The sequence below is a fragment of the Pelodiscus sinensis genome, chromosome 6, assembly GCF_049634645.1.
Source record: "Pelodiscus sinensis isolate JC-2024 chromosome 6, ASM4963464v1, whole genome shotgun sequence".
NCBI lineage: Eukaryota > Metazoa > Chordata > Testudines > Trionychidae > Pelodiscus > Pelodiscus sinensis.
In genome coordinates, this window is record NC_134716.1 from 84,272,532 (window position 1) to 84,299,139 (window position 26,608).

The following is a 26,608-nucleotide window of genomic DNA, read 5'->3' on the forward strand; positions in this document are numbered from 1 at the left end:
GGCACTGCATGTAACAGTTTACACTTTCACATCCCTGGTATCAATAATGCATACATGAAATGCAATTTTTGCAAGATGTCTAATTTTGAATATCAGATCTATGGGAGCTTACTAGCCATGACACATGAGTTCAATCCCACATACAATCATTTTGGTACTGGGAAAAGGTTTTATCTACTTGGGTTTTGAGGAGTTACTAGTTTTGTCAGGATCCAACTACCTTTTCTTTTGTTGTGCCTTAACAAAGCTTCCCAGGATCTAAAAAGATAAAAGGAAACATGCATTGTTGTGGGAAAGTTAAAGAGCCAACGCTGAAGGAGGACCGATACATAATGTACTAAATCTACCACAGAAGAAAGTACAAATCTAATATATAAAGGAGAATGTTTGTAAGTTTGTGCGCTAAAAACTTGGACACTATAAGAGCTACCGCAACCAGACTTTGACACTATAAGAGCTCCTCATCCAGGAGAAGGTTTTAAGGTACTTTTGGACCCTATTGGGCCCGAGCTCAAGCTGTAAAAATCAAAAAGTAACCCTCCGCCGTGCAGGGGCTACCCCACCCCTTCCAATTGGTCCCTTCCAATTGACGAGGAATGCATCTTCTAGAGAGCTGGGGCCGAGTCTGGTTCTGGAGCAGTACTTTTGGCATTTTTTGTTGGGATGAGTGGCAAAGAGATCTATTAGGGGAGTGCCCCAGCATCGGGCGAGAATATGGAGGATCCCATTGTGCAATTCCCACTCATGATCCAGAGCGAAGTGCCTGCTGAGAAAATCCACTGCAACTTTCGTGGTTCCAGGTAAGTAAGACGCCACAGGTGTGATTCCGTGGTGAATGCATCAGTTCCAAAACCGGACTGCTTCCGCACAGAGGGAGCGGGATCAAGCTCTGCCTTGATGGTTTACATAATACATTGCTGCGACATTGTCTGTGATGATTCTCACTGTGGTATTGTGGATGTGGTCGTGAACGTATCTGCAGGCATTGAAGATTGCTGGAAGTTCCAAAAGGTTTATGTGGAGTTGTGTCTCTGATGGTGACCGTCGGCCCTGGGCGGATATGGTGCCCATATGTGCTCTCCACCGTAGAAGGGAAGCGTATTAATCATTCTCTCATTGAAGTTTTTAGCTTTGTATTGAGTCCTTTTACATGGAAACTTTGTGTTGCGTCTCGGTAGAATAGTCCCTAGGACAAGTGAAGCAGAGAATGTCCCTGTGGGGTGAATGATGTGGGAATGGATAAGGCGGAAGGTGAGCACCTCTGGGCAGATGCAAAGGTTGGAGAGGGGATGGAAGCCAGATCCAAGATCAATGAGTCCTGGGAAGTGGGCCCATTGAAAGGAGACTGGACCTGTGGATGCCTTGGGGGTCTGCAGCAAGGGCCTGCTTTGGGAAGCCCCCTCTTTGGAGGTGAATGTGGCAGCATTGAGACACCACCCAGAAGCCGGCAGACACTAACTGCAGAGTCATGGGACGGCTCTCACAGACCTTGCACATGCATAAGATGATAGATCTGCAGGAAGGTGGGGGGTGTGGCGTAGTGAGGGGGCCGGAGGGGTCAGTTGCCCCTGGGAGAAAAATAATATAAAATTTAGTTAAAAATAGATGTCACACATTTTTAAAAGGAATACCATATCTCCTGCCTTTTGTCTATTTTTGTCTCTTTAGGCCCCCAGTTAAAATTTTCAAAAGCACTTGAGTGACTAAAGTCATTTTTGAAAACTGGACTTGGAAATCTAAGCTCAGATTGTCAAAGGTAATTAAGCTCCTAAAGAGACAGTTGCCAACTCGGATCTTCAAAGATAGCTATCTGAACTTTACACACCTTTGAAAATCTGGTCATAAGTGACCTAGTCAGTTCTGAATGTGAGATGTAGGAGCCCTGTCCTAATTCCTTCAGGCTTTTTTGTATTATTATTTGAACATTTATCTACACTAATTCCCCTCCTTTCTCTTTCACAATCCAATAAATGCATGGATCAAGATTCCTGGTAACCCATCTCAAATATGAAAAACTAGGATGATACCTGTTCATATCAGGAGCTCATTTCCTCATTTGAATTCAGTTCCTCATTTGCAGTATCTATCAGGATGTGTAGTGGAGAAGATAGTGTGTGTGTGTGTGTGTGTGTGTGTGTGTGTGTGTGTGTGTGTGTGTGTGTGTGGTTGTTTTTTTTTATTTATACTGTGGGCAAAGTATGGGGTCACAAGAATTCCTCCACTGTTTTACCATGAGTCTCAAAACATTTGGGCTGTGTCTACATTGGCCCCTATTCCGTAATAGGGATGCTAATGTAGCACTTTGGAATAGGCAAATCCGCGGGGGATTTAAATATCCCCCGCGGCATTTGCATTAACATGGCTGCTGCTTTTTTCCGGCTGGTAGATAAGCCGGAGAAAAGCGCCAGTCTGGACGCGATCCTCCAGAAAATAAGCTCTTTTCCGGAGGATCTCTTATTCCTACTTTGAAATCTACCAGCCGGAAAAAAGCGGTAGCCATGTTAATGCAAATGCCGCGGGAGATATTTAAATCCCCCGCGGATTTGCCTATTCCAAAGTGCTACATTAGCATCCCTATTACAGAATAGGGGCCAATGTAGACACAGCCTTGGTGTTTTTCTAAAGACCTGGAGTCAATTGATTATGTAGGAATCTCAGCTTCCATTTAAAAAACGTTCTCTATACTTCTGGGCCTTACAGCTAAGGAAGAAAGCTTTAAAACATGAACCCTAAATACGCAAACAAAAGGCCAATAAAAATCCCACATGTTTTATTTTTAAAAAAATCTTATGATTTGTAGACCAGTCTCATAACTTTGTGTAGGCGTTCCTTGTGATTTTTGGGTTGGCAATACTGCTCTTTGATTGGTGAATTTAGAGAGGTCTCTCCCTTCAGTTTCCCTTTCCGCCCTCCTTTTTTGTCACAGGTCATCAGAGAATCATAGAGACAATGGAGAGTAGGGTGAGTCCATGACTCTGGTTAATGACTGGTCAGGGTGACTAACTATTATCAGCCAGTGGTCTGAATGAGCTATCTACTGCCATCTGTTAATCAATTGTCACATATAACTGAAAGTCACAGAAGATGGAAACAGGTTTTATTTCTGGTGGCGTAGAGTCTATTTGGGAATCCTCAGTTATATCTGACCCTTTACATCCAGGCTGTGTCTAGACTGGCAAGTTTTTCCGCAAAAGCAGCTGCTTTTGCGGAAAAACTTGCCAGCTGTCTACACTGGCCGCTTGAATTTCTGCAAGAACACTGACTTCCTACTGTCTGAAATCAGTGCTTCTTGCGGAAATACTATGCTGCTCCCATTCAGGCAAAAGTCATTTTGCGCAAAAGCTTTTGCACAAAAGGGCCAGTGTAGACAGCTCAGATTTGTTTTGCACAAAAAAACCCTGATCGCGAAAATGGCGATCGGGGCTTTTTTTGCGCAAAAGCACGTCTAGATTGGCACGGACGCTTATCCACAAAAAGTGCTTTTGCAGAAAAGTGTCTGTGCCAATCTAGACGCTCTTTTCTGCAAATGCTTTTAACGGAAAACTTTTCCGTTAAAAGCATTTGCAGAAAATCATGACAGTTTAGATGCAGCCCCAGTGTTTAAAGGAAGAGCTGACTAGAATCAAGTGAGAGTCCTTGTCTTGTCTCAGTGATCGCTTGAGCAAAAATCATTGATAAAATCTTGTGTAGACTGACCTTAGACTCAACATGCAGGCAATGTGTTGAAGGGCAGTGCAAAGGAGGCAATGGTGTGGTGAGGTACCATATTACCTAGTGAAATCAAGGACTGGAATTTGACCACAGAACTAACACTTTCTTAACAAAGACTGAATTTTTGCTATTTAAAAAGTAAATCATTGTAACAGAAAACTGCAACGCTCCCTGGTAACTTTTTAAAAATTAAACTTTATTGAAAAAATTGGATAGTTTGCAATTGAAAATATTTGACCTACACTTAAGGCAACTGATTTAATTTTGTGTAAAATTTTGCATAATAAAGGATGGTATTTTTTTAAATGTTCAACTACATTGGTATACATTTTGATCAGATCTACTTCTGATGTGATATTTGTGTGTGGTTGTGGTTTGTGTGGGTGGTTTTCTTTTTGCTCAACAAAAAATCCTGGGTGGGGGGCCCCGCCAAAACCGTTTGAACTGGGCCCCGCACTTCCTAAAGCCAGCCTTGGATAGGGGCGGGAGTAGTGGGGGGAATAATGAGGAGGGGTATGGAATATCCAGATTGAACTATTTCCAACACCCACTTGTCTGCGGTGATTGTGGCCCATTGGTGGTAAAACAGCCTTAGGCATTGGTGGAAGAGGTGAGAGTGATGACTGCTGCTGTTGTAGGAGACTGTCTGCGTACCCCCAACCAAGACATCAAACCTGCTGTTTGTTGTTCAGTGGGGTCTGTGTACGGTTGCCCAGGTTTCAACGCCTCTGGGGTCTTTGGCGCGAACGTTGCTGATTGAAGGTCCATTGTTGTTGCTGCCACTGCTGCCTGACATATGGGTAATCGCAACGCCATTGGTAAGGAGTATAACAACATCTCCTGTATGGTGGGGTATACATACCCAATGTCCGAAAGGTTGGTGCGTGAGTCTTTGGACAAATGTAACACGCTGTCTTGTCTTTTCGGCGAATAATTTGTCTCTATCAAATGGTAAGTCTTTGACTTTATTTTGTAGGTCTTTTGAGACCCCCGCCGCCTGGAGGTAGGATGCTCACCTCATGACTACTGCCATAGCCATGGACCGGGCTGCTATATCCGTCACCTGCATTGCTATCTGGAGCACTGTCCTCGCCGACATGTAGCTCTCCTGCACAACTGATTTTAATATGGACCTTTTGGACTCTGGTAGATGGTCCAGCAGTGGTATCAGCTTTGTGAAATGTGATTGGAGAGATGTGCGGTGTAATTGGCTATTCTGAGTGTGAGCGTTGCAGATGCATAAACTTTTCTACCCAATAAATCAAGTCTTTTTGTGTCTTTGTCTGAAGAGGCATGTTTGTATTGTGGCATTTTTGACCTTTGATGGACCGCATCCACCACTAAGGAGTTGGGCTGAGGATGGGTAAAGAGGAATTCATGTCTTTAGAAGGTACAAAATACTTCCTGTCAGCTTTCTTGCTGCTCGGCAGTACGGAGGCCAGAGTTTGCCAGATTTCTTCTGCAATCTCCAATATTGCATCATCCAGGGGTATAGCTATCCTCGATCTATGTTGGGGCTGGAGATTTTTGAGAAGACGATGTTGCTTGTCCTTTATTTCAGCCAACGATATCTCCTGGCTTACCACCACCCACTTGAAGAGCTCTTGGAACTGCCAAAGGTCGTCCAGCGGGGAAACATCTCCAGGGATGATGGCTTCATCTGGAGAATAAGAAAGGTCAGTAGGGGACGCTTCCGGTGGATGCTTCTCGGTGATGGAAAGGTGGGTATCATCTGGCTCTGATGGAAGTTGTTGTGGAGATGCAGGTTGTCCCATTGGGGTGGGAGGAGCTGGAGTTGGGGAGTGTCTGGGAGATGTACAGTCACAGTATGACCTTCCATGAAATCTGGACCTATAGTGGTACGAGTATCTATTGGGTGAATAATGGTGGTAACGGTCATCACGGTGGTAAAGTCTGTCAAGTGGTGAGCACCTGTCAGAATAAGTAAGTTGGCCGTGCTCCCAATGGCATGTGTGAGGAGAACGGGGAGAGTGGGTGCGGATGTACAATGCTCTAGAGGAAGCCAGAGAAGTGTCGATGATGGGATTGACAGTGGTCCTTGTAGGCTGCTAAAAATGGGGAGGGCAGCCTGTGGTATGGAGAGTATGGTGATTGGCGGCGCCCTGTGCTGTAAGATCTCGGGAAGCGCGGTGCCGATGGGGAAGGCGACGGAGCCAGTGAAAATACTGGTGATCGGGAACGACTCCGGTGTGGAGGAGTACTCAGTGCTGAGAGATGTGGTTCAGTGCTGCTTGTATGCGGAGTCAGCACCACTGGTGCCGGTGCCGTAGATCTCGGTGCTGATCCCTGCTCTGAAACAGAGGTAGCCGCCAGTGCCAAAGTCGCCGCCACTGGTGCCGATGATGACCTCAGCATGGAGGAGTCCTTCGGTACCAAAGGTTTAGTAGCGGGCAGTGCCGAGGCAACCCTTGGTGCCGCTGTCGGTGCCGCTTCTGCTGTTTTTTTGGCTTTTCGTGCTGCAGAGGTCTTTAGACGCAGCTTCGCAGTGCCTGAAGTACCGGGCTTATTTCCTCTGCTAACTCTGCCGAGCAAAGTGGCTGGTAAAGACCTGGCCGGTGATGCCCACAATCTTTTGGGTGAAACAGCAGTAGGAGACGAAGTCCTACATTTTGGGTGCTTATCTGCTGAGGCTGACTCCGAGCGCATCAGCTAGAGGGCTTTATCAAACAAAATCATCTGCAGCCTCATTTCACTGTCCCGTCGGGCCCTTGTGGTCAATTTTGTGTAGTGTAGGCACTTCTGTGGGACATGAGCTTCCCCGAGGCAGTGGATACATGAGGAATGTCCGTCAGAGGTGGGCACTGCCTCGTGGCAAGTGTCGCACTTCTTAAAGCCGGGCGAGGACGACATTTCCAATCTTTAAGTGGAAAAGATTTATTTATTTTTTGGTTGAACCAGAAACTATCTCTATCCTATATATATAACTATGTAAAACTACTTGTAGGGGATCCTAGGAAAAACGGACATAGGAACGGGAGAGGAAAAACTTCAGGGTATTATTATTTTTTTAAATTAGGAGGAATGATATGAAGAAGTAAAACCAGGAAGAATAGTAACTTTTAACAAGAACAATCTCTCAATAAGGAGGGAAGTTGAGGAGACCAGTTCCCTCTGTCTGCATCCTGAGGTAATTGAGAGGAGCTGGTGAGGACCGGACTGTTCACTCACACAAAAGAGCGCGAACGCTGCGAGACAACACCGTGCATGCGCAGTCCAGCCGAGTACTGCTACTGGAAAAATCTCCATTCTGCAGTGCTGGAGCAAGCCCAGCACCTACAGTGGAGCACCCATGGCGACATCACTTGAAGAAGAACAACAGTTATGAGATAAGTAACTGTTTTTTCTTCTTCATGAGTGCTTGCTCATGTCCATTCCAGTTAGGTGACTCCCTAGCAGTACCACAGGAGGTGGGGTCAGAAGCCTAATCTGTAGTGGACTGCAACACAGCCCTACAAAAGGCTGCATCATCCCTAGCCTGTAGATCTCGAGAATGGGCACTTGAGCGATGAACGCCATGGACGAGGCCTGCACCTGTTATGAGCTTGCAGGGGTGCCTCTCGCCCTGCAAACTCATAACAGGTGATGTTGAGCAGACATCCAAGTCTGCATCTGACTCAGAGGAATAGTCCGAGGTTGAACAAGGCGGTGCTGTGATGGTACCGGAGAGCTATGAGATGACCTATCTAAGCCCATCACTGCTGGTTTCCATCTATGGGTCAGTGCCAGTAATGTAATTGGCAGTGCTGGTGGTGGCATCGGGTGGCTCTGCACCAGCAGCACTGAAGTGTAGGGTGGTCTCATATTCAGTATCAGAGCGTGCAGTGCCATGAGAGGTGGTGCTGATGCAATTGGTGCCCTGGTATCTGAAGGGGCCGGTGGTATTGGTGACACTGATCCAATCACCAGTATGGAGGGTGGCTGCGGTGCCAGTATGGGGACTGGCATAGGCTGTGGGGGTGGTGTGTGTACAGGAGCTCTCGGCTGTGCTGGCAGCATGGCTGGTTCCGGTGGTGGCAGAGAAGGCCACTGTTTGTCATCAGTAATAGTGACTGGTCCTGGGGATGAAGTGAGCTCTATGAGCTCACATGCCGCATCATAGGCCTCTGGAGTTGACAGCTACTGGACCTCTTCAATCAACGTGTCCAGTGTTGGACTCTCCCTGCGCATCGAGGTCAACCAGTGCTGATGTGGTATGGGAGCTGCCTGATGCACTGACTCGGCCGCATGCCCATCTATGTGGCCTACACTGAGGCTGTGCTGTGTAGGGGATCTTCCCCTGTGCTGCCTCTTCCTGGATAGCACTGGAGACTGTGACCGCTGCCTTGATGATGAAGGCTTCTCTGGTGCTATGTGTTTTGGAGCCAAGGAAGGCTCTATAAGGGAAGTCGGCTCGCTGCGTACACCTGATGCCGCTTCCAGAGCTGCTGGTTGAAGGGTGGACTCAATCAAAATGAGCTTCAGGTGGAAATTGTGCTCCCGCTTCGTTCTCGGCTTAAAGTTCTTGCAAATTTGACAGCTGTCTGTGTGATGGCCCTCTGCTAGGCACTTCAGACAGGAGTCATGCGGATCGCCACAGGGCATAGATTAAGAGAACTTTACACACTATTTAAAACCATGCAGCCCCTCTGCAGGAGGAGAGAGATAAGACAGGGAAAACTCCCCTGATAAGAACAGTCAACTTTAAACTATTTACACTACTAAACTAATCTAAACTAAGAACTGCATAACACTAAGGGACAGACTAACTACGGAGTCCAGTGCTCCAGCTACTATCATGGGTGGGAAGAAGGAACTGAGGGGGTGGAGGGCCAGCAGGGGTATATATATATATGTCAATATGCCAGTGCCACTTCAAGGGGCTCGCTGGCTGGCCCGGCGGGAACTGCTAAGGGAAAAAGCTCTGGAATCCATGTAAGCAGCGTGCGAACACCTAGCTGAAATGGACATGAGCAAACACTGGAAGAAGAAATGGAGGATGGAAAGAAAAGGAGTTCTACAATAGAACCAAATTTTTTAGCATTTTAAAATCAAACATTTTAATTGTTAAACTAGTCAAAGGATAACATAAGAGTCAAGAGAGTAAAGACCGGCAGCTGAGAGATTAAGGCATAGTTAAGATTATTTAAAGCTCTTTATATTTTTATTAACACCATTTAATTAAACTTTTCCATTACCCCTTGTAATAAAGGAGTTAGAGCTCACTATAGACATGTTCTGAGTCACCCCCCAATGAAAACAGAGAGTAATAGACTTCATATATATATATATATATATATATATATATATATATATATATATATATATATATATATATATAAGCTTAAAACATCAGCGGGAAAAATGCTTTAACCTCTTCAAGCCTTATTTATTGTAAAGAAATAAAAAGACACAAACTCAAGTATTAAAAAAATCTTATCTTTAAGATCAAATAGAGCTGAAATATGAATGGATATGTTTAGATTGCATCCCTCTGTCGGCAGAGGGATGCAGATTGGGCAGGTCGACATTGCAAATGAGGCAGGGATTTAAATATCCCGTGCCTAATTTGCACAAAAATGGCCACCGCGTTTTGCAGACTCAGCACTTTGTCAGCAAAAAGCGGCAGTCTAGAGGGGGATCTGTTGAGAAAGAAAGCCTTTTTTCACAGATCCCTTATGCCTCCCGGCCAATGGGATTGTGCTGGGGCAGGAGCAGTGCATGAAGGCTTGCAGCTGTTCAAACAGAACATGGCAGCAACTTCTCTCAGCAACATGTGGAAGGCAGGCAGGGAATCTGCCTGAGACTCCAGACTGCATCCGTGGGCCAGCTCTGGCAGCTTGGCAGGCCAAATCTGGCCCAGGGAGGGTATTTTGTCCAGGCCTGGGCTAGATGATGCTCAGAGCTTCATTTATACAAACTGGATACAACATACATATAGAGGGAGTGCTTCTCAAGCAAGCAACATTGGCCTCTCATTCATAAGGGTGCAGCTATGCAGTGATTTGCTATCCAAGAGTATGTCTACACTAGCCCCCTAGTTCGAACTAGGGAGGCTAATGATGGCGACCAAAATTGCAAATGAAGGGCGGGATTTAAATATCCCGCACTTCATTAGCATGTTCCCAGGCAGTTGCCATTTTGGAAATTGACTAGCCCAGAATAACTGCCCGCGGTAGTGAAACGGGAGTTCAAAATAAAGCCCTTAATTCGAATTAGCTGTTAAACCTCATTCCAGGAGGAATAATATTTAAATATCCCATGCTTCATTTGCAATTTCGGTCACCCTCATTAGCCTCCCTAGTTCAAATTAGGGAGCTAGTGTAGACATACCCCAAGGGTATTGAGAAGTTGCAGTGTCCACTTTGTAGAGAGCTGGTGTCTTGATGGAACAAAATGCAATTTTAAAAGGATGCAGCCAGTGATAAAAGATGGGCAAAGCTGTTCAAATGTCCATATGAGCTGGGACAAATGCTGCAAAAGTGCTGGCAGATCTTGAGGGAGTTCTTAGATGTCTGGTACTTTATGACTTAGAACATTCACACTAGAGGAATTCCCTATCATCTGATCACAAAGTTAATATCATGTGTAAGAGTGAGATGGGTTATTTTTCTACAAAAGAATACAGTAGTTCGTAAGAGATTGTTTAGAAATGATAGTGAGCCTACCTTATTCCACACATACTTCCAGCTCACAGAAATATCATTTCCTAACACTGCTTTAACCCACTGAACTGGATTCCCGTAAGTTCTATTATCACTCGTTCTGATTTTGCCATCTTCCAAAAGAGTGACTTTATGACTGAAGTCCTAAAAAATGAAAATAAGAAAAACAACTGAAATGAAATTGACAAATCAAAATGAATATCCTTAACATTTAAGCAACATTCTAAAAGTTCAAATCAACTGAAAAGTTGCAGCTAGATTTATTTTGCATCTTTTCTTTATTCTACATTTTTAAGGAAACTCATGCCATGATCATAAATTGAAATAAATATTTCAGGCTACATCTAGACTGCAAGCTTCTTTCAGAAGGAGTTTTCTTTGGAAGAGATCTTCCGAGAAAACTTCTTCTGAAAGAGAACGTCTACACACAAAATCACATCGAAAAAGTGATCTTCTTTTTTGCGTGAAAGCATCCAGACTGATTGGACGCTCTCTTGCATAAAAGACTACCCGGAACCACTTCAGTCAGAGCTTTAGGTCACCAGTTGCTTCCGAGTGCTGGTGCTGGAGCTTTGCAGAGACACAGGCCAGGGAGTTCCATAGGGCAACCCAGAATAGGGATTATTAGTAGGACTAGTCTCAGAGGGGTAGAAGTGTTAGTCTATCTGGGTACGTCTACACTACAAAGTTAATTCGAACTAACAGCTGTTTTGTGTGTTTCTTTGTCTCCTTCTGCAGATCGTAGGGGCCATCAACTCGATCCTACTGCAGAGGGTCATCCACCTGGGAGACCTGGACCCAATCGTGGCCGCATTTGCCACCCTGTGTTTCCAGAACTGCACTGGAGTCATAGATGGGACTCACATCCCGATCCAAGCACCAGAACATCAAGTGGCCTAGTATATTAATAGGAAGGGCTACTTCTCCATGGTGCTGCAGGCCCTGGTTGACCACCATGGACGCTTCACGGACATTTTTGTCAGATGGTTGGGCAGGGCACATGATGCCTGCATCTTTAGAAACTCGATCCTCTATGGCAAGCTGGAGGTGAGCACATTCTTCATCCTCCATGACTTTGCAGTTGGGAATGTGCAGATACCTCTGTTCATTGTGAGGGAGGTGGCCTACCCCCTCATGCTGTGGCTTATGAAACCCTATACCAGCCACCTGGACCCCAGCAGGGACCGGTTTAATGCCCCCCTAAACCAGGCCTGGATCCAGGTGGAATGTGCCTTTGGCCACCTCAAGGCGTGTTTCAGGTGCCTGTTGCCCCACCTTGATGTGGGGAAGCACAACAACCCCTCCCTTCGCCCCTTCCATGACCTCTCAATAAACACACCTGTTTGGTTTCCAACAAAATGAAGTCTGTATTTATCTTACAGTAAGAAAAGGTGGGTGGAGGGGGCTCAAAACCTGGAGGGAAAGGGGGGCAGCTAGATGTGCCACCTCGGGTGCGGGGACCTCGTCGGAGTTGGGATCAGGTGGGTCCGGGGATGACAGTGGAGTGCTCAGGAGGGGGGGCTGGAGCGGGGTTAGGGATGGCGGGGGGGCAGAAGGAGGGGACATGGGCATCACCTGGGGGGCAGGCAGAGGGGGAATGGGCATAGCAGGGGGAGGAGAGGGTGGAAGCCAGGAGCAGTAACAGCAGGCAGTTGTGCCATCATGAGTGACATGGTGGCACACGTTATCAAAGTGCTGCATGAGCTGGTCCCTTGCGTGGTTTCGCCACTTGGGAGTCCTTGCAGATCTTCTGTGCCAGGGTCTGCTGCATGTCGTGCCTTTGGGGCCCCCGGGCTCTGGTGGCTGGCTCTGGTGATGTGGTTCAGCCCTTAGTTCCAGCTGGTCCAGCTGTGGAGAACACAGAGGGAGAGTGGTTAGTCATCAATGCAGACACTGCCCCTGAGGCTGTGCCCTCCTCTGTGAGTAGCGACCAATAGTTCTCAGGGCAGAGGAGGGGGATGTCCCAGGAACAAGGCCATGTGTTCCCACACAGGGGCCCCGAGGTGCCCAGGGGATTGTGCTGCCTGCTTCCCAATCCCCCCTCCCGGGCCCATGGACAAGTAGGCCAGGGAAGTGTCAGGCCACAGTGGGATCCCCTTATGGGCAGCAAATGAGTCAGGAGCAGCCTGGCCCTCCCTGGTGTCCCCTCACACACCTGCAGCTTGCAGTGCTGCCCATGGGAGCAGGTGGTGCCTCACACGTTCAGGCATTCCAGTGTGATGTGTGTGACACTCCTCAGTGTGTCTGGGGTCATGCCTGCGTCCTTGTGGGTAGCCTGCTTCCAGTCATGGAAGGTGCTGGGAGGGCCCCTCCCATGGCAGGACATGTGAGGCACTGCCTCCCCTCCCCCCGGGGCAGGACATGTGTGGCCTCCCCTGAGCTTGGCAGCTGGATCCCACCCATGTTCAGGGGCTGCCTGCTGCATCCGCATGCTGCACACTAATACTGCACGTAGTCCCATGTGTGCCGACTGCAGCACTATGTCCAGTCTGAGCAGCCCGAGTGACACTCATATCCCGTCCCCTGTGTGCCAGTCTCCCCCACCCTGTGTGTGTGACAAACTAGGACCACTCACCTGAAGATCCCTCTCCAGCATCTGATGAGGCCTGGGAGACATCCTGGCTCACAGGCACTGGCTCCAGGGACAGGGTCACTGTCTCTGTCTCCTCCTCTTCTGGCTGGCCCTGGTCCTCCTGCTTCTCCTCTGAAGTGACCTCCAGCCAGGCTGGAGTCCATCACGATTGGTGGGGAAGACGTTTCCCCACCCTCCAAGGATCTGGTGCAGCTTGTCGAAGTAGGGGCAGGTGTGGGGTCCTCCCCCGGAGTGCAAGCTGTGCTCTCTGGCCTGGACATATATCTGGCGGAGCTCCTTTACCTTACTCTGGACCTGTTCCAAGGTCTGGGGTGGGTGTCCATGCTCCACCAGGGACTCAGCCATATACTCAAATATCTTGGCATTGCACCTCTTAGAGCGGAGATCCTGCAAAGTGTCCTCCTCGCCACTCAGCTCAAGGAGGGACAGGATCTCCGCTCTGGACCAAGAGGGTGTCCACCTCTTGGTCCCCCTGGGTGGGTCCTAGGATCCCTGGGGCTGCTCACTGTGAGGGCCAGGAAAGTTGCAGGGGGCTTGAGGCTGGGCCATAAGTGGCAAGGCCTGTGGCAGGGAGAGCCATGTGGTGAGATGCTGCTCTCAGGCCAGCTTTCTGCCACAAGGCTTGTCCATGGTGCCTGCAGCTTTAAGAGGGACCAAGAGACAGGAACTACAGAATCCTGATTAATTTGGATGGAGGGTCCACCAGGGCACCTATATTATTTCCTGGAGACCTCTTATTTTGAAAAAAAAATCCTCCTCACCATCCACACACCCCTTTTTCCAAAAGAGCTCTTTTGGAAAAAGGCTTCTTCCTCATAAAAAGAGGATTACCAATGCCATAAAACCCCCCTCTGTTCTTTCAATTTACTTTTGGAAGAGCGCAATTGCAATGTGGATATAACGAAAGTAGTGTCAGAAAAACGTTCGTTTTCCAACAAAACTCTGTAGTATAGACACACCCTCAGTTGTAAACAGATACATTTCATTGTATGCACAACTTTAAAAATACAGTACAAACACATCCAAATCATTATCTACACAAATATTAAGCTTGATAATTAAAAAAAGAGAATTTGATGGCCTTTATATTATACAATGTTATTTAGGAGAGATTACAAGTATAGTTACTTGAATAATACAATCCTGCAAACACTTATGCAACTGAGTAATTTTGCTTATGTATTTCCAGTATAGTTAACATGTAGCTTGACAATCTACATCAGTGGTCTCCAACCTTTTTACACCCAAGATCACTTTTTAAGTCTCAGAACAGGCGAAGATCTACTGCCCCGCCCCTTCCTTGAAGCCCCACCTACATTACATGAGGAAATCTAATGTAAATGTACTGTGCAGGTGCGCAGTTCAGAGAGGGCTCAAGAGCTACTCTTAGAGCCCCTGAGATCTACTGGTAGATCGCGATCTACTGGTTGGTGACTACAGATCTACATTGTCATTGGATATCTACATTGGACTTAAAATCATTTAACAATCAGTCAAGGAAGGTTTAATTTAAACTGTGCTCTAACAAGGTGAGGCTGACTGCAATGTGTTGGGTTAAACTGTTAGAACAGTGGTCTCCAACCTTTTTATACCCAAGATCACTTTTTAAATGCCAGGGCAAGCCAGGATCTACCCCATCCCTTCCCTGAGACCCACTCTTTTCTTGAGGCCCTGTCTTCTCCAAACCCTTCCACAGACTGACCGTTGCTAATGGAAACTCAACGTTAATTACATTACACCCATGCCATTTTGCTAGAGCTGCAGCTGGGGAGAATGGTTTAATTTAAATTATTAAACAGATTAAGCGTTTTAACTGTCTTATGTTAGTTTTTTAAATTTCATTTTAAATAAAGTAAATTATTATGTCCCATGCAAAAGGTTTTGATGTTTCCTTTATTTATGGCAGGTGTGGGGAAGCTTTTTTGGGTTGGGGGCCCCTAACCCACAGAAAAATCAGCTGGGGACCACACAAGTGAGAAGCAAAACAACCTCCAAACCCCTCCAACCCTCACTGATATGGCCCTCAACTGAGACACCTCACTCTTCTGGCACTCCAGCCCCCATGGGGTGAGGGGAAGGGACAGGGGGGATGGAGGTACAAGGCTTCCCATAAGCCAGATTTACTTTTCTGGGGTTCCAGAGTAAGTGGATTTTGTGGACTCCCCTAAGGCTCTGGGGTGGAAACAAAAATGTGGGGCTCAATGTGTGAGACAGGACTGCCATCAAGTTGGATAGGGATGCAGAATCTGGGCGGGAGGTCGGGTGCAGGACAGGGTGAGGAGTGCAGGGTCTGGAAGAGAGTTTGGTGGCAGGAGAGGGTGTGGGATGGCAGTATGAGAGGGAGATTGGGAACGGAAGGGGTGCTGGAGGAGTAGTGCAGAAAAGGTGAAAGGGTGAGAATGCAGCCAAATAGCTAGTTGGGGATGGAGGCAAATAAATGGGGAGAAAAGGAAAGTGCAGCTTCTGCAAAGTAAAATTGTATCCTCCCTCACATCTTCCCTCTGCTCCAGCCTCACTCCCCTCAGCTCCATGATCCCCCCAGCCTGATGCCCTGCATCACCCCATGCCCCTCAGTGCAATCCCTGGGCCCCTCCCATCCTGATCCCACATTCTCCTTCCCCCCGCCTGTCCCCACATCCCTATGCTCCCGGCGCACCCACTGGCAGGGCAGCAGTGCTGGGGTAGGGCACAGTCTCTTCTCTGCCCAGCCCAGCCCTTTGCCTGCAGGCAGCAGCTCTGGGGCAGGCAGAGCCCAGGGCTGCCCAGGGCTGGATGCAGCCTGGCCGGGCACAGTGGGACACTGGTGAAGAGGCTTCCTGACCCCACACACAATCTGCAAGGAACAGCACAGAGTAGCCCAGTCCCCGACACGCCACGCGTGCTGGCTGCTCAGCCCTGGTGCTGTGGAGCAGGCCCGGCCCCGCCCCCTCCCAGAGCAGGAGACAAGAGCTGGGGACACATGGGGACGCATGCATGTGCGTGCACACATGCCTCTTTTCCCTCTCCCCCACTTCCAGCCAGCAAGTTAACAAAGAGGGGCAGCTGCCTGGGAGGCTCACCCTCTTTGCTTCAGCCCAGCTGTAGCATTCAACTCCATGCTCCAATTGGGCTGGATCAAAGAGAGGCAGCCACTCGGCCAGCTGGCCACCACAATCGATCAGTTGATCACAACTGACCGGTTAGTGACCACTGTATTAGAACAAGAGATGGGCCTGACAGGAAAACAGTGGCCCACCTTCTCCAAAATCTGTGGCTTGGCTCCATCTCTATAGAATGTCTAAACTGGAACACAGTAGGGCTTCTCCATCTCTATAGAATGTCTAAACTGGAACACAGTAGGGCTTGTCTACACTACCAATTTTTGTTGACAAAACTAACAATGATATGAAAAAAATCGACAAAAGCAAAGTCAGCAAAGTGTATTCATACTTGCTCCCTCTGTTGGCAGACTGTGTTCACACTGGAGGTACTATTGTCAACAGCGTGAGCAATGCACCATGGGAATGTATCCCCCAGTGCCTAGCAACACTATCTGTCATTTTAGGCATTTTGGGAATGTGGAACAGAGTGCGGCACATCTTGGGATTGCGCAAAACTTCTTGTCAGGCACTGCTTTCTGTCTCAGCCCTCCAATGGTTCCTGACTTCTTTGCCATCCGCCATTCTTTGCTGTGCATTCCAGCATCTTCAGTGAGAGAGGATGACTCCTATACTTCTCTCCTATGCTCTGTTCAGTGCTGTGAGGACATCACACAGTTATTCTTGAAGTTCCTGACTGAGGAAGACTCGCAGGTACTAGGCATTCTGTGCAATGTGGACATCAGCAACTTAGCATTGCTTCTGGCATTCACAGAGCAGCTTTTGGGGGTAGGGAAACCAGCACTGAATGGTGGCATTACATTGTCTTGAGGCGTGAGGTGAAGACCAGTGGCTATATAATTTTAGGGGGAGCCAGCTCCCTTCCTAGGGCAGCCCACATTAGGAAGGCAGGAGAAGGGACCTGCTGAAGGTAAGGAGATGGGGTGGGTTCTGGAGGGACTTAGGGGATAGGGCATTCACCTGGGGAGTGCAGGGTAGTTCACACTGGAACCATGGAGTAACCATGCAGTGAGCCTGAGCATTCAGCGACTGGGGTGGCAGAGTTGTCCCTGACGTTGGGACAGATGGTTGGGAAGGATTGAGAAAGGTATTGGTTCATGGCTCAAGAGGTACTGTAGGTAAGGGAACCAATGATGTCTGGGCCAGGATGGGGTGATGTGAATTACCCTTGCAAGATCTTGTGAATTACCCTGGGAACCAGGGGAATTGGTGGACAGGCATATAGAAGTGGAGCTGTCCATGGTAGGAGAAATGCATCTTCCAGAGAGTTCCTGCCCAGACCCACCCTGGAGCAAAAATATGGGCATTTGCTTGGCTATGGGAGAAAAGAGATCTGCTGTTGGAAACCCTCACTGATGGACTATGCAGTGTAAGATCATGGGACTGAGCTCTCATTCGTGTTCTTCTGAAAAATGTCTGCTCAGTGTATCTTCCATGATGTTCTGTTGGCCAGTAGGTATATCACCATTGGCGTTCTGTTGTTTGTTATACAGCCGTTCCAAAACCTGATCACGTCGACACATAATAAGCATGATTGGGCACCCTGTTGTCGGTTGATATAAAACATGAAGGGTGTGTTATCCATGAGGACACAAATGGTTTTGCGGCAAATTATCGGAAGGACATGGAAACAGGCATTGCGAACTGCTCTGAGCTCTCGTATGTTGATGTGCAGACGTGTCTTGCAATGTGACCACCTGAGCATACCCACTATCGGGCTATGTCTAGACTGCAGGCCTCTTTCGAAAGATCGCGTCTAGACTGCAGGCGGATCTTTCGAAAGAGAAATCCGCTTTTTTGAAAGAGAGCACCCAGCGAGTCTGGATGCTCTCTTTCGAAGACGGCCTCTTTACATTGAAGAACGCCTTCTTTCGAAAGAGGAACTTTCGAAAGAAGGCGTTCTTCCTCGTGAAATGAGGTTTACCGCCATCGAAAGAAAAGCCGCGTTCTTTCGAAATAATTTCGAAAGAACGCGGCTTGAGTCTGGACGCAGGGGAAGTTTTTTCGGGAAAAGGCTACTTTTCCCGAAAAAACCCCTGAGTCTGGACACGGCCTCAGAGAGAGTACTAACAGGAGAATCATCATTCATCTGATTAGGCTGTGTTGATGTAGAATGTACACATTTGCGAGCCATTCCTGTAAGCACCGCATGTGGAGTCTTGCAAACCATACTACATATATGGTGACTGCCAGGTGCCCTAGAATTTGAAGGCATGCATGAAGGGGGTCCAATCACTGATGCGAGGACACACTGACACCTGAGTGGAGCACCCACAGAGATACCACTCAAAGGAGAATAATAAGTACCTCTGTGAAACTTTCTAGAACATCTCTCTGGAGGATTCCATCAAGATTTCAGTGTGCATCATCACTCTGCTTGGCCATACTGATTAGTTATACAGGACAATGTCTTGCTCACCACAACATAGCTTGCCTCCAACTTTTCTGTACTCTAAACCCAGCTCTGCACACCAGAGCCACTTAATCTGCATCTCATCTCCTGCTTCCTGGAGAACAGCTACTCAGACTGGATATGCAACTCAGAAGTTGAGAATAGTTCCTAGCCTACCCTATTGGACGACCTTGCTGGGAGCGCCACATCTTTGTCTAGCTCAACCATGTCATTTATTATTTCATTCTCCAAATTGGATGCTCTTTCTGCTGCCTCCATGCCATCTGAAATATCCATAAGACTCTTGTTGGTGGAGGTAGGGTCATCACTGAGGACAGTGTCCAACTCTTTATAGAAAAAGCAGGTCTTAAGCACAACATGGGAGTAACAGTTTGCCTCCCTCACCATATGATACACCTGCCTCAGCTCCTTTATCTTGGTCTGCATTGCAGTGAGTCCCAATCATATTCCTTTTCACATAAGCGTCGAGAAATTTGCCCAAACGTGTACCAATTCCTGTGGGTCACTGCTCCCCATTTACTAATAAAATCCACCAGCTCCATGGTTGTCCAAGTGGCAGAATTTGGTGTGGCATTTTTCACAACAAAGGTTGCATTGTAGTGCAGGCTCCCATTGTTTTGTCACCAAAACACAGTTTTTGGCAACAAAACTTTGTAGTGTAGATGAGGCTTAAATCCCAGCACCTTGAGGAAGACTGACTTCAGTTCTCAACTCTACGGCTTGGCTCTACCTCTGATTAGAATGCTAGAATAGAATAATCTATTTTGCTGCTAGCAATGACAGTAAATGATAAACAGATCATAAAAAAGTGACCAAAAGCTGATCTATATACAATATTCTGAATGCTGCTATTTGTTACATGGTTTGGCAGAAAAGCATTTCACCCACTGTAACACTTTCTTAGAAGACTCCTGATAGAAAATCTTATTAAAAGCTGATCTGTAAATATTGAATAAACATTCACTGTTATGTGCTGAAGATACTTAATAAAGAGATTAAGGAAGCTCTTGAACACATTTCTAAACTATGTCTATTCCACAGGACATACCACACTAATACCAACCCTGGTACCTTCCCTTGCAACAAATCCCGTTGCCAGCTTTGTCCACATATTCATTCTGCTGATACCATTATTGGACCTAACCAAGTGAGTTATAAGATCAAGAACACATATTCCTGCGCATCCAGAAGTATAATCTATGCTATCATGTGCCGAAAGTGTCCGTCTGCTATGTACATTGGACAAACATCTCAGACACTTCGCCAAAGGATTAATGCCCACAAAACAGATATCAGACAAGATCACAAAGAGAAAACAGTTTCTTGCCATTTTAACCAGAAAGGACACTCTCTCAATGACTTAACCACCTGCATTCTGCTACAAAGACCTTTTACATCTGCACTTGAAAGGGAATCCTCTGAACTGTCATTCATGTTAAAATTCGACACTTTCCAACAAGGACTTAACAAACATTTGAACTATCTCACCCATTACCAAGATAGTTTCCCCAATTATCACCTCTAATACCATTAACTCACAAACATCCCACTCTCCCTACCTCTAATATCATCAATTCACAGACACTTACCTTCCTTCCTTCCCCCCCACCCCGCATCCCCCTCCTATTCTGCAATGTGATTTGTCCTTTTCATATTTGTTCATTTTTTTTAATTGTATCCTTTGGTATATATGGTTGTGACTACTTTCTTCCACTATTTGATCTGAGGAAGTGGGTCTGGCCCACGAAAGCTCATCATCTAATAAACCATCTTGTTAGTCTTTAAAGTGCTACATTGTCCTGCATTTTGCTATGTCTATTCTGTGCACCTTACAATCAAATGGCTGTGTTGCTGCAGTCTCACCACTGTCAGGTGCACAGTATAGCTGCTCTTTCTTGCCAGGAGAGAGCTCTCCTGCCAATAAAATGAAATAATTCCCAACTAGGGGCAGTAGTTTTTTTGATGAGACAAAGCACTGTCCAAACTTGGTGCTTTTCATCATTAAAGCTTTTGTCATTCAAAGGTGTTTTTTTTTCTTTTTACACATCCCGAGTGACAAATTTTTCACTAAAAAATGCTTTATAGAGATGGCCTAAATTAAAATACTGTTACGCTAGGAGTTGGGCAATCACACCAGCTTACTGTGTTTAGTAATAGCTGAAGGGAAAACATCACCCAATAAACAGAATGTATATAAGCCTGGGCTTCAGGCCATGCAATCCAAGGGGATTTTGATGTACTGAAAACAGGCACCAGGTGGCAGACTGACTTCGCTGCAGCTGTGCATATGGAAGCAGCACCAAAATCACCACAGGAGCACACAGGGAAGGGAGTTCCACTTGTAGTGTAGCCATAAGAAAAAGCTCTAAAAAGTGCTTTAGGGAAGAGTGCTGGCTGGAAAGAGGCTTAGAAATTAACAAAATTAAAACAAAACAAAAAAGGGCAAAATTGTCTTCAGTTGTTTGATTCCTATTGTGTTCAGGAAAGTCGGACTTCATGTACATTCTTTGTAAATAAACAGGAGTGCATTAAAGAAATACTTGAGTCTCATCTGTTTCTTCTCTGAACAGAAACTACCAACACAACTTGAATACTGGATAACTGCTCTGGTCAAAAAGGGCAACAGCCCTTTTTTTCTTTATAGGTTTGAGAAGTTCAGACTATCCCTCTATATGCACTGAAAACTGGCACCTATCTGTAGTATTAGTTTTTCTAATACTGTGTGTTTGAAATAGTCTTTTGTCTAGTATGTTAGAAGGATTTTAGCCCACCTCCAACTTTAAAATATAATTGTGTGGGAAAAATAAACTGGTGGTCATTTAGCCCTTTTCCAGCAACCTCAGGTCTCCAAGCAAAATTCACCGAGGAATAACTCAATCAGTAGAGTGGATAAGGGTGACTACTAGAGTTGGCTATTCAGACAGAAGTTTATTTCAATATTTACAGATTAATGTAATACTCGGACTGCTCTGGTACAGAACAATGATCGATATATTTAATAAAAATGATTAAAGGTCTAGAAACATGACTTATGAGGGAAGATTGAAAAAAGTTTGGTTTTTTTTAGTTTAGAAAAGACAGATGGGATACGATAACAATTTTCAAGTAACTAAAAGGCTTTTACAAGGAGGAGGTAGGTAAATTGTTCTGGTTAATCTGTAAGGATAGGACAAGAAGCAGTGGTTTAAATTGCAAGGAAAGGTTAGGTTAGACATTAGGAAAAACTTCTCAACTGCCAGAGTAGTTTAGCAGTGGAATAAATTGCATAGAGAGGTTAGGTAATCTCCGTCAGTGGAAAATATTAAGAGCAGTTTAGGGATGGTCTATATCAGGGGTCGGCAACCTTTTCAAATCAAAAAGCCAAACTACATCAAAATCCAGAATAAGTGGTCAACAGAAAGCCAGTATGTAAGAATACCCATTTGCATGACTGAAAATATACAACTTAATGTTACTGATAATTGACATAATGATTAGTAACAGCATAAATGAAACAACTGTACTTACAGACTTTATTTAAAGGGACTTCTGCTGCTGCTGGGGGTGCAGTTTGTGGCTGTGGGTATGGAGGAGTCAGGGTTAGAGTATATGAGGGGCTCAGGGCAGGGCACTGGGATGGGAAGTAGAGTATGGGTTGGGGGACCCTGGAGCTGGATTTTCTTACCTGGCTGAAGGTAGGCTGCTGCACCTGGGCAGCAGTAGCTGAACAGGAGGCTAGGCAAGGATCACGTCAGCTGGACTGTGACCTCCTCTCTGACCTGTGCTGCAGCAGGAGGAGGGTTACCATCGCCAACCTTTCCTGTGGCCAGATGGGGGCCAGACTGTGGGGCCTGTCCTGTCAGGGCCGGGGACAGGATGCTGTGACCAGATGGGGGCTGGGCACTTTTACTTTCTCATATTAGTTTACCAAACTTCATTTTAAGTAAAGGATAATATTATGTCCAACACAAAATGTTTCAACATTGTCTTTATTTATGGCAGGGGCAGGGAACATTTTTTGGGTTGGGGGCCACTGACCCACAGAAAAATCAGTCAGGAACCATACAAGTGAGAAGCAAAGAAAAAAAATCCTCCTAAAATCCCCAACCCTCACTGATGTGGCCCCCAGCTGAGATACCTCACTCCCCTGGTGCTCCAGCCCCATAGCGGGGAGGGACAGGGAGGACTGAGGTCCAAGGCCTCAGGCCAGATTAACTTTTCTGGGGTTCCAGGGTTAGTAGATTTTGTGCCCCCTCCCAAGCTCTGGTGTGGGGCCAAAAATGAGGGCTCCAGTGGATGGGAGAGAGCTGCCAGTGAGTAGAATAGAGATGGGGGTGCAGGATCTGGATAGGAAGTAGGATGCAGGAGCAGGCTAGGAGTAGGGTGTCTGGCCAAGGGAAAGGAGAAGGCTGGGGGTAGGGTCTAACCAATGGATAGGGGGCAGGAGCGGGCTTTGGATAAGGTGTCTGGCCAGCAGGAGAGTGCAGGAGCAGTGTGTGGGTGTCTTGCCAAGGAGGAGGGGGCAGGAGCAGGTTGGGGTGCAGGGTCTGGGCAGCACTTACTTGCTTTTGAGCCTTGAGCTGCTCTCAGGCTCCCTATCTCAGGCATGGCTTCTCACTGTTCCATTGGCCAGATTCTGACCAGTGGAGCAGCGGAAAAAGCCTCCAGGCAGCACACCGGTGAGCTGCTGTTCCCTCAGCTGAAGGAAGGGGAGAGGGGAGGGTGAGTGCTCGCGGAGCCATTTGTGGCTCTGCTTCTTTCCCAATCGCACAATGAGGTTCGGGGCTTTCTTCACCCCTCCCCACCGCAGGAAGCCAGCACTGGCTCCAATCTTGCAGGGGACGTGAGACTGGATTGCCAGCATGGGCTCCCCATTGCGGGGAGAAGGAATTGAGAGAGGGCTGAACTTGAGCTATGAGCCATATTTGGCTCCTAAGTGAGCCATATTTGGCTCATGAGCCAGAGGTTGCAGACTCCTGGTCAATATAATACTTAATCCTGCCTAGAGTGCAGGGGACTGGCCTAGATGACCTCTTGAGGTTCCTTCCAGTCCTAGGATTTCTCAAATGTGGTTTATTTCTTTTCATTTTTTCTAATAATTACATTAGTTTGGCAATAAATCAGTTACCTGCAGTTTGAATTCTAGAACATTTTCTCCTGGCTTAATCTTTCCTAGTTGAAGCAGATCTTTCAGTCGATTTTTTCTCCTTCGATTTCCTCTGCAGTTCAATTGCAGTTGTTCACTATCCTGATTATTGGAATACTGGGAAGAAGAATTTTGACTGATGTTTACTGGATAAGGTATACATGACACCAGACCTGTAGCATTATGTGAAATCCTATTATTTTGGAAGATATTTTGCTGAAGAGTAAAAGGAGCGATTTCTGCAGATTCTGACACTACTATTGCTTGCTTCTGGGAAGCTTCATTTCTATGTCCATATCTTTGCAGAGTTTTACCAGTAGGAACCTGCTGACAATCAGCGGTTGACTGATGGGTATTATTAGTGATAACAAAGCTTTCAGCTTCTGAAATATTTAATGAGCTGGTTACTGGAGTGGGATTTGGTGACTTGCTTACTTGTACTGGAATTGCTATATAATTATTTTGTTCTTGCTGTGAACACTTTGTTTGAGTAGTGCAAATAATAGGTTCTGAAGACGACATTATCATTTCTGTAGTATCTATAGGTCCTGACATATTATCAAAAATATATTCTCTAACCCTGTTTTCATATGTCAAAGCATGGGAAGAAACCTCTTTGCTTGTACTTGTCTCTTCATTTGCTCCTGTCTCATCCAAGCAGCTGTTTGGATGTTGGCTGTATTCCTGATCTGAAAATGTGCCTTCTACAGGGTTTCCATTAGTCAATTTGGCATAAGGTTCCATGTTTACTGTAACTACATCATGATGCACTCTTTTATCAACAGTCAGATCATCTCTGTCATCCCTTTCATAAGAAATACCTGAGTTTGAGATTTGTTTCTTTGCCCATAAAGATTTAATTTTGTTTCTTTGCCTATAAAGATTGCATTGCTTTGCATTCCTATAGTTTCTTATTTTATGGCCTAGTTCTTTCTGGTTTTGTGCCACAATCAAAAGACTCTTTTGCCTAGAGGCAAGTTTAACTAGTTGTTCCCTCAATGGTCCTTGTTTAAAAGATTCCACTGAAGCCCTATTGGAAATAAAAACAAGCAAAAGATTAATTCAGAATACAAAATACAAAGAAGTATTAGGGTGTGTAATCTCTAAATATATATATATATATATATACTTTAAAAAAAGACTCTGCCAATGCCCAAACATTGAATAACCTTTTTATTGTTTGTAAAATTTATGGTTCAAATCCTAATCCTTATGCATAATAAGCAGTATATGCAGGGAAACCCTGAGGAGGTCACCCTGGAGGCAAAATTGGAACCCTGGAGGTTCCTTTTCACCCTGGAGGCAAAATTGGAACCATTGAAATTCCTGTAATAGTCTTGATTTACTTTGCATCTGTAGCAGAGGAACTGAGAAACTGAATCAGTCACTGGCCAATCTTCTATCCTTGTATCACCAGAGGCCAATGCACAGAGGATACATAAATCTTTCTGGGTTATCCCTCTAGACTAGGGAAATGGGATACCATGCAGAGTTGGCCTGAGGTCATTCCCTCCCACTCCTGTGAAGCTGGCTGGAGCTGCTTGCCTAAACTCTGCCTGTTAGGGTTGCCAGATGGTCTCCCAAAAAATACCGAACAAACGGGCTAAAAATTTGTTTGGATTCTGGTAATCCCATCATAAAATCCAAGGAAATGGCCTCCCATAGCTAAGATGCTGTGTCCAGGTTGGAGAAGACTACAGGTTCTCTGGTGTGGGATCTTGGTGCAGGAAGATACAAAAGTCGCTATCATGGAGTGCATGTGGGGCCATCAAAAGAGATAGGGCAATAAATTGGAGAGTTTTATATTGCCATAAGTGTCCTAACAGAGTGTAGTCATCTCCCATTTGAAGATCTACCCTTTTCACAGGTCCTGAGAGAACATACATACAGTCCCTTCTGAACATGATCCTCTCCTGGGTATCTTGTAGTATTTGGTTTACAATGGCCATCTAGCTAGGTTGAATTTTGGAAACAGAGGGAAAGTGGCTGAGGAGGTTCTGGCAGCACATTTGACTAAAAAAATTATCGGACTTGTGAATACGGGCTGGTTCTGAACTGGAGTTTTGTATGTCGGAGCCATATCTTTGGGACAACGTGTCTGCCTTGCCATTTCTGATTTCCAGGCAAAGTTGAACCAGGAGAATATGACACACTGGAGTGATCCCTGATTTACAGGCTTGGTCCTATGCAAGGAGTCCAAATTCTTATAATTGGTAAGTACTTGGACCAGTTGGTGAGCTCTTCCAAATAATGTTACCACTCTTTGAAAGTGGTCTTAATTGTAAGGAACTCCTTACCCTAAATATCCTAGTTTCACTCAGCATGGGTGAGTTTTCTTGAGTAATACATGATGAGGTGCTGTATTTGCTTCAATCCATGCCTCTGGGAAGAGGACTGCCCAAATCAGCTTCCACAATACAAGCCTGCATCATGTTTGGATGGGCCACTATTGGAATGCATAGGTAGAACCCTGCAAATCTATGGCTATCCATTTATATCCATAGATATCTGCATCCACAGATTAGTGTTCCCTCTAATTTTTCCATCCATAGGCAGAATAAATTTTGTTATGTATACCAAGGAAAGTGTGAATGTGCACCCCCAATAAAAACACATGCTATCAGCTTTGGGCAGCTGTGGGCACTCGCCTAATCAGTTGGGCAGCACCTGAATCTCTCCCAGGCTGCCACCCAAGCACTCAGCTTACCGGGAACACTGCCGCAGATGTGGATGTGGATATCCATGGCTCATTTTTGCGGATTTAAATGTGGATGTGCTCTATGCATAGGTGCTGACACTGCTGACTTTTGGTTTTACCAGTGGGTGGCCTGCACTGACTGTGCTCCCTACCCAGAAGCCCTATTCCCACACTGTGCCTGTGGGTCTCACCCCTATTTCACCTCAACAGCTGTCAGGCAGGACAGCCCTAGGGCCACTAGAGCATCTGTCCTGGCTAGCCCTCTGGGTGCTGAGCACCACACCCCCTAATTTTTCTTTCAAGCTTTG

The 26,608-nt window shown here is 46.2% G+C and overlaps 1 protein-coding gene across 8 annotated transcripts in view; it reads right to left on the minus strand.

Moving 5' to 3' along the window:
- ANKRD31 (ankyrin repeat domain 31) overlaps positions 1-26,608 on the minus strand; it is a 195,420-nt gene that overhangs the window by 17,133 nt on the left and 151,679 nt on the right. For 6 of the 8 annotated variants that reach the window (XM_075932280.1, XM_075932281.1, XM_075932279.1 and 3 more), the window contains 2 exons: positions 23,585-24,632; positions 10,377-10,517 (listed from right to left, as the gene is read on the minus strand). In XM_075932280.1, the coding sequence (XP_075788395.1) occupies positions 10,377-10,517; positions 23,585-24,632 (1,189 nt within the window). Of the gene's footprint in view, positions 1-220; positions 259-10,376; positions 10,518-21,984; positions 24,633-26,608 lie in introns of those variants that run through there. The other 2 variants (XM_075932284.1, XR_012904845.1) reach the window with 2 other exon arrangements.